We start from the raw sequence: 12742 nt of genomic DNA, 5'->3' as shown, positions 1-12742 counted from the left end.
CCACATCCATAATTCTACCAGACAGTAAAAGATCCAATTAGTAAGTCCCAATGCAAATGATTGCAAAATGAAATTGAAAATCTTGTAAAAATACGCAAGCTCATGAAATCAATGACTGTGATGTCAGAGAATTTTCAAAACACAGTAGACCAGGAATCAGTAACCTAATCCCCCAGGCCCAATGCAATCCACTACTTGTTTTTGTAAATAAAGTTTTATGGGCATGCAGCCATTGCCCATTCAGTGGCATATTGTCTATGGGCAGTTTCATGCTACTAGAGCACAAGTGAATAGCTGCCACAGCAAGAATATTTCTTTAACAGCCAAAACTATTTACTATTTGACACTTCGAGAAAAGTTTGTCAATCCTTACTATATACAAATAAAAATCTGGCAAATTAGACTAGATAATTTAAGAAGTGAAACTCTAAAAAAGAATCATAACAAGGCAGACATACCCAAGAAAATGATTAGAATATTAAAAGATTCAGAGATCCTTGTAAAATTAGCAAATCCCAAGATATTTGTGCTTTGCACTGCAGTTTATAAAAGTTGGGCATCACATAAAAATCATTATATCATAGCTCTCATGCCATAATGCCTAAAATAATGTCCCTCGAAAGAGACATTTGATTCTTTTTTCTTTCTAAGAATTAGCCCACATTTACAATTTACAAATTCAGTTTTCATTTTTTTTTTCAATGTTTATTAATGTTGGGACAGGTATCAAAACTTCATTCCTAAGAGCTGAGTGATATTCCATTGCATGAATACACCACATTTTTTGTTATTTTAATCTTCAGTTGATGAACATATGGATTATTCCTATCTTTTGGCAACTGTGAATAGTGTTGGCATAAGCATATGTGTACAGGTTTTTGTTTTGATAATTGTTTTCAGTTTAGGAGCTACATACCTAGGAGTAGAACTAGTAGGCTTTGGGGTAATTCTATGTTTTTTTTGAGACACTTTGTGAGGTACCATTTTCCACAGCAATGTAACCATTTTACATTAATCACCAGCCATGCACAAGAGTTGAACACTTCTCCATATCCTACCAACACTTGTTATTTTCTGGGGTTTTTTGTTTGTTTGTTTGTTTTTAGACATCCCAATGAATGTGAAGTAGGATTTCAGTGTGTTTTTGATATGCATTTCTCTAACAACTAATGATGTTACATATATTTTCAAGTCTATATTACCTATTTGTATTTATTTTTGGAGAAATGTCTATTTAAGTCCTTTGCCCATATTTTTTATTTATTTTTTTTTTATTTTTTTTTAAAATTAACTTTTATTGGTGTTTAATTTACCAACATACAGAAAAACACCCAGTGCTCATCCCGTCAAGTGTCCACCTCAGTGCCCGTCACCCATTCCCCTCCAACACCCGCCCTCCTCCCCTTCCACCACCCCTAGTTCGTTTCCCCGAGTTAGGAGTCTTTATGTTCTGTCTCCCTTCCTGATATTTCCCAACATTTCTTTTCCCTTCCTTTATATTCCCTTTCACTATTATTCATATTCCCCAAATGAATGAGAACATACACTGTTTGTCCTTCTCCGATTGACTTATTTCACTCAGCATAATACCCTCCAGTTCCATCCACGTTGAAGCAAATGGTGGGTATTTGTCGTTTCTAATTGCTGAGTAATATTCCATTGTATACATAAACCACATCTTCTTTATCCATTCATCTTTCGATGGACACCGAGGCTCCTTCCACAGCTTGGCTATTGTGGCCATTGCTGATAGAAACATCGGGGTGCAGGTGTCCCGACGTTTCATTGCATCTGAATCTTTGGGGTAAATCCCCAACAGTGCAATTGCTGGGTCGTAGGGCAGGTCTATTTTTAACTCTTTGAGGAACCTCCACACAGTTTTCCAGAGTGGCTGCACCAGTTCACATTCCCACCAACAGTGTAAGAGGGTTCCCTTTTCTCCGCATCCTCTCCAACATTTGTTGTTTCCTGCCTTGTTAATTTTCCCCATTCTCACTGGTGTGAGGTGGTATCTCATTGTGGTTTTGTTTTTTTTTTTTTTTTTTGTAAATTTCATTCTTTTTTTTTTTTTTAATTTTTTTTTTTTTTATTTATTTATGATAGTCACAGAGAGAGAGAGAGGCAGAGACACAGGCGGAGGGAGAAGCAGGCTCCATGCACCGGGAGCCTGACGTGGGATTCGATCCCGGGTCTCCAGGATCGCGCCCCGGGCCAAAGGCAGGCGCCAAACCGCTGCGCCACCCAGGGATCCCTCATTGTGGTTTTGATTTGTATTTCCCTGATGGCAAGTGATGCAGAGCATTTTCTCATGTGCATGTTGGCCATGTCCATGTCTTCCTCTGTGAGATTTCTCTTCATGTCTTTTGCCCATTTCATGATTGGATTGTTTGTTTCTTTGGTGTTCAGTTTAATAAGTTCTTTATAGATTTTGGAAACTAGCCCTTTATCTGATATGTCATTTGCAAATATCTTCTCCCATTCTGTAGGTTGTCTTTTAGTTTTGTTGACTGTATCCTTTGCTGTGCAAAAGCTTCTTATCTTGATGAAGTCCCAATAGTTCATTTTTGCTTTTGTTTCTTTTGCCTTTGTGGATGTATCTTGCAAGAAGTTACTGTGGCCAAGTTCAAAAAGGGTGTTGCCTGTGTTCTCCTCTAGGATTTTGATGGAATCTTGTCTCACATTTAGATCTCTCATCCATTTTGAGTTTATCTTTGTGTATGGTGAAAGAGAGTGGTCCAGTTTCATTCTTCTGCATGTGGATGTCCAATTTTCCCAGCACCATTTATTGAAGAGACTGTCTTTCTTCCAATGGATAGTCTTTCCTCCTTTATCGAATATTAGATGGCCGTACATTTCAGGGTCCACTTCTGGGTTCTCTATTCTGTTCCATTGATCTATGTGTCTGTTTTTGTGCCAGTACCACACTGTCTTGATGACCACAGCTTTGTAATACAACCTGAAATCTGGCATTGTGATGCCCCCAGCTAAGGTTTTCTTTTTTAAAATTCCCCTGGCTATTCGGGGTCTTTTCTGATTCCACACAAATCTTAAAATAATTTGTTCTAACTCTCTGAAGAAAGTCCATGGTATTTTGATAGGGATTGCATTAAACATATAAATTGCCCTGGGTAACATTGACATTTTTACAATATTAATTCTGCCAATCCATGAGCATGGAATATTTTTCCATCTCTTTGTGTCTTCCTCAATTTCTTTCAGAAGTGTTCTATAGTTTTTAGGGTATAGATCTTTTACCTCTTTGGTTAGGTTTATTCCTAGGTATCTTATGCTTTTGGGTGCAATTGTAAATGGGATTGACTCCTTAATTTCTCTTTCTTCAGTCTCATTGTTAGTGTATAGAAATGCCATTGATTTCTGGGCATTGATTTTGTATCCTGCCACGCTACCAAATTGCTGTATGAGTTCTAGCAATCTGGGGGTGGAGGCTTTTGGGTTTTCTATGTAGAGTATCATGTCATCGGCGAAGAGGGAGAGTTTGACTTCTTCTTTGCCAATTTGAATGCCTTTAATGTCTTTTTGTTGTCTGATTGCTGAGGCGAGGACTTCCAGAACTATGTTGAACAGCAGTGGTGAGAGTGGACATCCCTGTCTTGTTCCTGATCTTAGGGGAAAGGCTCCCAGTGCTTCCCCATTGAGAATGATATTTGCTGTGGGCTTTTCGTAGATGGCTTTTAAGATGTCGAGGAAAGTTCCCTCTATCCCAACACTCTGAAGGGTTTTGATCAGGAATGGATGCTGTATTTTGTCAAATGCTTTCTCTGCATCTAATGAGAGTATCATATGGTTCTTGGTTTTTCTCTTGCTGATATGATGAATCACATTGATGGTTTTACGAGTGTTGAACCAGCCTTGTGTCCCAGGGATAAATCCTACTTGGTCATGGTGAATAATTTTCTTAATGTGTTGTTGGATCCTATTGGCTAGTATCTTGTTGAGAATTTTTGCATCCATGTTCATCAGGGATATTGGTCTGTAATTCTCCTTTTTGGTGGGGTCTTTGTCTGGTTTCGGAATTAAGGTGATGCTGGCCTCATAGAACGAATTTGGAAGTACTCCATCTCTTTCTATCTTTCCAAACAGCTTTAGTAGAATAGGTATAATTTCTTCTTTAAACGTTTGATAGAATTCCCCTGGGAAGCCATCTGGCCCTGGACTCTTGTGTCTTGGGAGGTTTTTGATGACTGCTTCAATTTCCTCCCTGGTTATTGGCCTGTTCAGGTTTTCTATTTCTTCCTGCTCCAGTTTTGGTAGTTTGTGGCTTTCCAGGAATGCGTCCATTTCTTCTAGATTTCCTAATTTATTGGCATACAGCTGTTCATAATATGTTTTTAAAATCGTTTGTATTTCCTTGGTGTTGGTAGTGATGTCCCCTTTCTCATTCATGATTTTATTAATTTGAGTCTTCTCTCTCTTCTTTTTAATAAGGTTGGCTAATGGTTTATCTATCTTATTAATTCTTTCAAAGAACCAACTCCTGGTTCTGTTGATCTGTTCCACAGTTCTTTTGGTCTCGATATCATTGAGTTCTGCTCGAATTTTAATTAACTCTCTTCTTCTGCTGGGGGTGGGGTCTATTTGTTGCTTTTTCTCTAGTTCCTTTATGTGTAAGGTGAGCTTTTGAATTTGAGATCTTTCCAGTTTTTGAATGTATGCTTGTATTGCGATGTATTTCCCCCTCAGGACTGCTTTTGCTGCATCCCAAAGATTTTGAACGGTTGTATCTTCATTTTCATTAGTTTCCATGAATCTTTTTAATTCTTCCTTAATTTCCTGGTTGACCTTTTCATCTTTTAGCAGGATGGTCCTTAACCTCCACGTGTTTGTGGTCCTTCCATATTTCTTGTTGTGATTAAGTTCTAATTTCAAGGCATTATGGTCTGAGAATATACAGGGGACTATCCCGATCTTTTGGTATCGGTTCAGACCCGATTTGTGACCCAGTATGTGGTCTATTCTGGAGAAAGTTCCATGTGCACTTGACAAGAATGTGTATTCAGTTGAGTTTGGATGTAAAGTTCTGTAGATATCTGTGAAATCCATCTGGTCCAGTGTATCATTTAAAGCTCTCGTTTCTTTGGAGATATTGTGCTTAGAAGACCTATCCAGGGTAGAAAGAGCTAGATTGAAGTCACCAAGTATAAGTGTATTATTATCAAGGTATTTCTTGAGTTTGGTTATTAATTGGTTTAAATATTTGGCAGCTCCCACATTCGGGGCATATATATTGAGGATTGTTAAGTCCTCTTGTTGGATAGATCCTTTGAGTATGAGATAGTGTCCCTCTTCATCTCTCACTATAGTCTTCGGGGTAAATTTTAATTTATCTGATATAAGGATGGCAACCCCTGCTTTCTTTTGAGGACCATTTGAATGGTAAATGGTTCTCCAACCTTTTATTTTCAGGTTGTAGGTGTCCTTCTGTCTAAAATGAGTCTCTTGTAGACAGCAAATAGATGGGTCCTGCTTTTTTATCCAGTCTGAAACCCTGCGCCTTTTGATGGGGTCATTAAGCCCGTTCACATTCAGAGTTACTATTGATAGATATGAGTTTAGTGTCATCATATCTATTCAGTCCTTGTTTTTGTGGATTGTTCCACTGAACTTCTTCTTAAAGGGGAATTTTAAGAGTCCCCCTTAAAATTTCTTGCAGAGCTGGTTTGGAGGTTACATATTCTTTCAGTTCCTGCCTGTCTTGGAAGCTCTTTATCTCTCCTTCCATTTTGAATGAAAGCCTTGCGGGGTAAAGTATTCTTGGTTGCATGTTCTTTTCATTCAGGACCCTGAATATATCCTGCCAGCCCTTTCTGGCCTGCCAGGTCTCTGTGGAGAGGTCTGCTGTTACCCTAATATTCCTCCCCATAAAAGTCAGGGACTTTTTTTCTCTTGCTGCTTTAAGGATCTTCTCCTTATCTTTGGAATTTGCAAGCTTCACTATTAAATGTCGAGGTGTTGAACGGTTTTTGTTGATTTTAGGGGGGGATCTCTCTATTTCCTGGATCTGAATGCCTGTTTCCCTTCCCAGATTCGGAAAGTTTTCAGCTAGGATTTGTTCAAATACATATTCTGGCCCTCTGTCCCTTTCCGCGCCCTCGGGAACCCCAATTAAACGTAGGTTTTTCTTCCTCAGGCTATCATTTATTTCCCTTAATCTATCCTCATGGTCTTTTAATTGCCTGTCTCTTTTTTCCTCAGTTTCCCTCTTTGCCATCAACTTGTCTTCTATGTCACTCACTCGTTCTTCCACCTCGTCAAGCCTCGTCGTTAGGACTTCTAGCTTGGATTGCATCTCATTTAATTGATTTTTAATTTCTGCCTGATTGGATCTAAATTCTGCAGTCATGAAGTCTCTTGAGTCCTTTATGGTTTTTTCTAGAGCCACCAGTAGCTGTAAAATAGTGCTTCTGAATTGGCTTTCTGACATTGAATTGTAATCCATATTTTGTAACTCTGTGGGAGAGTGGGCTGTTTCTGATTCTTTTTTTTGAGGGGTTTTCCTTCTAGTCATTTTGCTCAGTGCAGAGTGGCCAAAAACAAGTTGTATTGGGAAAAGGAGAAAAAGAGAGAGAAGGAAAGAAAAGAGAAAAAGAAAAAAGAGAAAGAAGAAAAAAATAGGGGAAAAAGAGAAGAAAAAGAAAGAAAAAGAAAGAAAGGAGAAAAAAGAAAAAAGGGGGGGTGGGGGAAGCAATCAGAAATCAAGAAGAAAGAGAGAAAAAAAAGCACAAAACAAAAAAACAAAAACAAAAACAAAAAAAAACAAAAACAAAAAAACAAAAAACAAAAAAAACCACGGGGGAGTATCTTCCGATTCTGTGTAGTTTAAGTCCCTTGACTTCCCTTGGAACTGGTCCGTCTCGCTGGTCTTCTGGGGGAGGGGCCTGCTGTGCTGATTCTCAGGTGTTGGCACTTGGGGGAGCTGCTCTGCCCCTGCCTGGTGCAGGGCTCGGTGGGGGTTGTTGACCCCGTGAGGCCCCGGGAGGAAGCCACAGTGGCGGGGGCAGCTCTGGGACCCTGGAGTCAGCCCCCGCAGTAACTCCGGGGCTCTCCGTCTGCAGGGCCTGGGGGCTCCGGGGCGGGGCCGCTGATCTGCTCAGTTCCAGGCAGGAGCGTCCTTGCTGTCCTGGGCCCTCCCGGCCTCTGCCTGTCCCGGGGGAGGCCGGATCCTGGGCTGTGTCCCGGCGCCCTGTGCTCCGGGGCCTGCGCTGTTGGATTCGCGCTCCCGGCGGTGCAGCCCCCTCCGCGGAGCCGCCGCCCGAGCCTCTCCGAGCTGTTCCCGGAGCCGCGCAGCCCCCTCCGCGCGGAGCTTCTTCCTCTGCGCGAGCCGCCGCCGCTGAGCTGTTCCCGGAGCCGCGCAGCCCCCTCCGCGGAGCCGCCGCCCGAGCCCCTCCGAGCTGTTCCCGGAGCCGCGCAGCCCCCTCCGCGCGGAGCTTCTTCCTCTGCGCGAGCCGCCGCCGCTGAGCTGTTCCCGGAGCCGCGCAGCCCCCTCCGCGGAGCCGCCGCCCGAGCCCCTCCGAGCTGTTCCCGGAGCCGCGCAGCCCCCTCCGCGCGGAGCTTCTTCCTCCGCCCGAGCCGCCGCCGCTGAGCTGTTCCCGGAGCCGCGCAGCCCCCTCCGCGGAGCCGCCGCCCGAGCCCCTCCGAGCTGTTCCCGGAGCCGCGCAGCCCCCTCCGCGCGGAGCTTCTTCCTCCGCCCGAGCCGCCGCCGCTGAGCTGTTCCCGGAGCCCCGCAGCCCCCTCCGCGGAGCCGCCGCCCGAGCCCCTCCGAGCTGCTCCGGGCCCCGCCGAGCGCTGCAGCCCTTAGGGAGCTCGGCGCACTCTCCGGGGCGCAGTTCCTCTGTTACTGTCCCCGGGAGCCCGAGGGCGTCCCCGCCTTTCTGGGGATCCTGCTCCAAGTCCCCGGGAGCCCCTTTCCGCGGGGAAGGTCGGTGCAGCTCCTGCTCCTCCGGGACGGGGCTCTCCTGTCCTGGGGACACTCGCCCCGGCCTCAGCCCGGCTCCTCGCGGGGCCCCTCCCCCTTGGAGGCCTTTTGTGTCTTTATTTCTTTTTCCCCGTCTTCCTACCTTGATAGAAGCGCGAACTCTTCTCACTGTAGCGTTCCAGCTGGTCTCTCTCTAAATCTCAGGCCGAATTCGTAGGTTTTCAGGATGATTGGATGGTTTTCTAGGTAATTTGCTGAGGACAGGTGACCTGGAGACCCTACTCCTCCGCCATCTTGCCCCTCCTGCCCAAATTCAGTTTTCAAATGTAACAATCCAGACTTGTTTTCATAGTTGGGGATTTTTCCTAAATCAAGCCCTAAGCAAGATTTTCTCAGTATTTACTATCCCTTCCCCATTTGTGTGTGTGTGCGCGTATTTTCTCATTGTAAGATTCTCAGGGTCTCATTGTGGACCTTGTATGGCTCTATCCAGTGCAAATTCAAATGACTAGAAGCAAGAGAGACAAATCTTGGAAAGGTGATCCCTGGGACAAATGTTAAGATGTGGAAGAAAGAGCCCCCTGCACACACACACATACACAACCATTACTCAAGCACTGGAGAAGTCCAAGAGACAAAAAGTAGCAGTAAAACATGAGACACCAACAGGCAGGGGAATGTGTGGAGGGCAGACTGGTTTACCTTGTGATTGAGAAGGCAGTAGACCAAGTAGATGTAGATGCCCTGTAAGACATTGATGATGGTGAAGGAATAGGCCACTATGGACCTGATGGGGTCCAGGACTCCTTCCACCAGAAAGAAGCCAATGCTCCAAGAACAGCCCAAAATGAAAAGCTGAGCAATGGCTTTGAACGTCAGCATCCTGCCAAAACAAAGATGCAGAACGACGCTATTCATCTCAGCTCCATAGCTCATGGCAACGCTTTCTCTCCCATCTCTCACTCTTGCTGCAGGGCTTGGGACTACTTAGAATGTCAACCTGTTCAGCATGATTACCCCTGGCAGGAGTGTTATAGAGATTCACTGATATGTAATGCTAGGATAATATATTGTGAAGTGTTATATATCTCATGTCATTATTTATAGAAAGTAATACATTACATAATACAAAACATATATATTTATGTTTGGTATATTGAAATAGGATATGTTCCAGTATTCATGATATTAATGTAATGGCATTTATTATAATTGTATGCTATAAATGTATTAACTATGTTTTTTATTTTCTGTATTCTGTTGCTCCGACAGGTGGAACCTTGCTGAATATGGAGTGCCTCCTCCTCCTGGGGTTAGACAATTCTTAGAACATGCCTTTCGAATGCAAACCAATCAATCCAGAGCCCACACCCTCAACCACCTCCTTTGTGGGGCTCTCACATTCCAGGCCACATCCACCTGCCTTAATCACCCCAAGGCCACATACTAAACAACTGGGGACAGCCCCTATGCCTGGGAGCCCACTAATTTTTCAAGCTATCTGATCCTAAACTGTTTACCCAGCTTCACCTTCTTCCCACAGACACCACAATAAAAGCACTTGCCTACAATTTCTCCTTTCTCTCTGCCTCCTAGCCAACTCTGGTGTTTTTCCCCAGGACATCCTCCCTCTCCTGGCACAACATGCCCTTCCTCTTGAGGTCCGTGAGTATAACAAATTATCTTTTCAATGGGAGCTGTCTCTTGATCTATTATTCTTACTCTGTACCTAAATAACACCTGCATAAAACAGTAAGTTTATACAATAATATTAATTACAATATATAGTTCATAATATTAAGTACTGAAAATGACTTCTTTAGAAATCCTTAGAGGTTCATATACTGGATAAACTGTGTTTTTCACCTGGACCATATAAGTTTCCTAAATCATAAAAAATGGAGAAAACTGCAAAGGCTAAATTATTCTCCTAACTCAGAGTTTCTCAACCTTAGCACTACCGACATTTGGGTTGGATCATCTCTGTGGCGGGGGCTGTACTGTGTGTTGTAGGATGTTTAACAACATTCCTGGCCTCTGACATCTAGATGCCAGTAGCAACTTTTCCCTCTTCATTGCCCATCCCATGTTGTGATAACCAAAAATGTCTTTAGAAAATTGCCCCCAGTTTAGAATCACTGCCCTCACTTTATACAGTGAAATAGTCTGGAGGAAAAAAACCCAATCTCTTTTGCATTTTCTGGCTCTGTACCCACGTACCTTGTGTTGTGCATCCTGGATACTTCGTTATTGAGGGAGCTAAGCTGGTCTTTTAAAATGTACAGGGTGGTCAGATAGAAGGACAAATTGATCTGTGGAAGGGACATGAAGGGCAATTTAAAGTAGGCTAATACCCAATATTTATAATTAAATAGGAAATAGCATAGGAATTTATTCTTGAAACTTGTAAAATATGTTTCAGATTCCTGAAACTCACTGGATATATGCCCTGATTTTTAAAAATTAGCTTTCTTTTTTTCTGATCAGAGAAGCAATATATGGTCATTATCCAAAATTAGGAAAATGCAGAAAAACAAACAGAACTTATCTGAAATTCCAGAGAAGAAACTCAATACACAGAGATAAGCACTATTTCCATTTTGGTGCTTGTATTTACTAAGGTGTTTTTTCCCCCACCCATTGGCATGCCTTTTGCATAATAAAATTTAAAAATTATGTATTAAATGTTTTATACAACCATTAAAACCCCCCAAGATTGACAATCAGATTTTGTTTGCAAATATATTTTATCAGTTCAGAAATGAAATCCAAATAAGGTCTGTAGTCTAGTTGATGTGACTATACCAACGTCATTTTCCTGGTTTTGATATTTTGCTATGATTATATAAAACATTATCTTTGGGGGAAAGCTGAGTGAGGGCTACCTGGGACTCTCTGTATTATTTTTGCAACTTCTTGTGAATTTTAAGTTATTTGAAAATGAGAATGATAAAATGTTGGTAAACCTGTGGAGAAATTGGAACCCTTGTGCGCTGTTGGTGGGCATGTAAATTGGTGCAGCTGCTGAAGACAACAGTATGGAGCTTCTTAAAAATATTAAGAATATAACTGACATATAATCCAGCAGTCTCACTTCTGGGTGCTTATCCTAAAGAACTGAAACCCAAATCTTGAAGAGATATCCACTCCCATATTTATTGCAGCATTGTTCACAATAGCCAAGATGTTTAAACAACCTAGGTGTCCATTAGCAGAATGGATAAAGAAGATGTGATAGAGATATCTAGTTGGATAAATAGATGGATAGGCACAGTAGAATATTACTCAGCCCTAAAAAAGAAGGAAACCTTACAATATGTGACCACATGGATGAACCTTTAGGACATTATGCTATGTGAAGTAAGCCAGTCACAGAAGGACCAATATGGTATGATTCCATCATACCAATCACCATTCCAATCACCTCATGATTGCATGAGGTATCTAAAATAGTCAAAGACATAGAAGCAGAGAGTAGGATGGTGGTATCAGAGCGGAGTGGTGGAGAAGTGATATAAGGAGTTATAATTCAGGAGGTATAATATTCTATTCATGCAAACTGATTATGCTCTAGAACTCAGCTGTATGACATCATGTCTATGGTTGACAATACAGCATCGTACACCTGAAATTTTACTTTGAAGATACAGCTCATGCTAATTATTCTTATTATAATTTTAAAAAGCTGATTGACCTTGGCCAATTTTTTTCAGAAAGCCAAATCATCACTGATGCCAACAAGGTAACATATAATGTCTTAATTTCAGCTCAGATGTGACTGTTTCCACAAAGAAAAGTTGTCCATAGTCTCTTGGTATGTTTGTTCTAAGTCCAAGGACTCTAAAGAAAATTTACATAGGTATTTATCCAATTATCCCTTTTTCATATCAGCTAAACATGGTATCTTATATATTCAAAGCAACAACAAAAATTATAAACCCACCAAAGCAATAACAAAAACAGGTCCCATGAAGCTCCAAATGAATTTTCCATGAAAGCTGAGCCAGCAGCTGAAAAACAGAATAAACAACTTTCCAGATCTTCATAAAAAGAAGCAAATGCATTAAAAAAAAATCTGCCTCTAAACTGAAACAGGAAGAAAAATGGGCACAGGAACTGGTCAGGAGAAGTAAATAATATAACAATGACAGTCATAACATGGAGAAAAAAAAATGAACAATGGTTACTATTCATGGAAGACCTACATTCTGGCATAGTTGTCCAGACCATTCAGTTAAGCACAGGGGACCTACTGAACGCCACCATGTCCTTCCACTATCAGAATTCAATTACAAACTCAGAGCGGTGACTTTGAATAGACCAGAATTCTTCCGTCTTGGCACTGCTGACATTTGGGGCCCATGGTTCTTCATGGTAGGGTTGGCCTGTGCATCACAAAACATTTAGCAGCATGTCTGGCCACCCCTCCCTCAAGTTGTGACAATCAAAAAGGTCTTCAGACACTGCTGAATGTCCCGTGTGGAGGAAAAAAAAATCACCCGTAGCTGAAAATCATTTCAATAGACCAATAACAGGATAAACACGTATTTGGCTTTTAGTAACAAAAATATTAGTTTCAACTCTGATTTTCATCCATAAAAGGCAGTACCCTTTCCTCAAGTCGCATTTCCAAAGTAAGTTGTTTACTGCTTAGTTCAATGGATACTTTTTTGTACATTGTTTTTTTTTTATTGGAGTTCAATTTGATAACATATAGAATAACACCCAGTGCTCATCCCATCAAGTGCCCCCCTCAGTGCCCATCACCCAGTTACCCCCACCCCCTGACCACCTCCCTTTCCACCACCC

The 12742-nt window shown here is 42.0% G+C and overlaps 1 protein-coding gene across 1 annotated transcript in view; it reads right to left on the bottom strand.

The window, feature by feature from the left end:
- Positions 1-12742, bottom strand: part of LOC121494675 (adhesion G protein-coupled receptor E4-like) — a 59669-nt gene that overhangs the window by 34951 nt on the left and 11976 nt on the right. The window contains exons 6-8 of the mRNA XM_041761374.1: positions 11877-11943; positions 10154-10245; positions 8636-8816 (exon numbers count right to left, since the gene is read on the bottom strand). Coding sequence (XP_041617308.1) covers positions 8636-8816; positions 10154-10245; positions 11877-11943 — 340 coding nt within the window. The remainder of the gene's footprint in view (positions 1-8635; positions 8817-10153; positions 10246-11876; positions 11944-12742) is intronic.

This window comes from Vulpes lagopus, chromosome 7 (assembly GCF_018345385.1).
Source record: "Vulpes lagopus strain Blue_001 chromosome 7, ASM1834538v1, whole genome shotgun sequence".
Taxonomy (NCBI): Eukaryota; Metazoa; Chordata; class Mammalia; order Carnivora; family Canidae; genus Vulpes; species Vulpes lagopus.
This window is presented reverse-complemented; position numbering and strand designations above follow the sequence as displayed.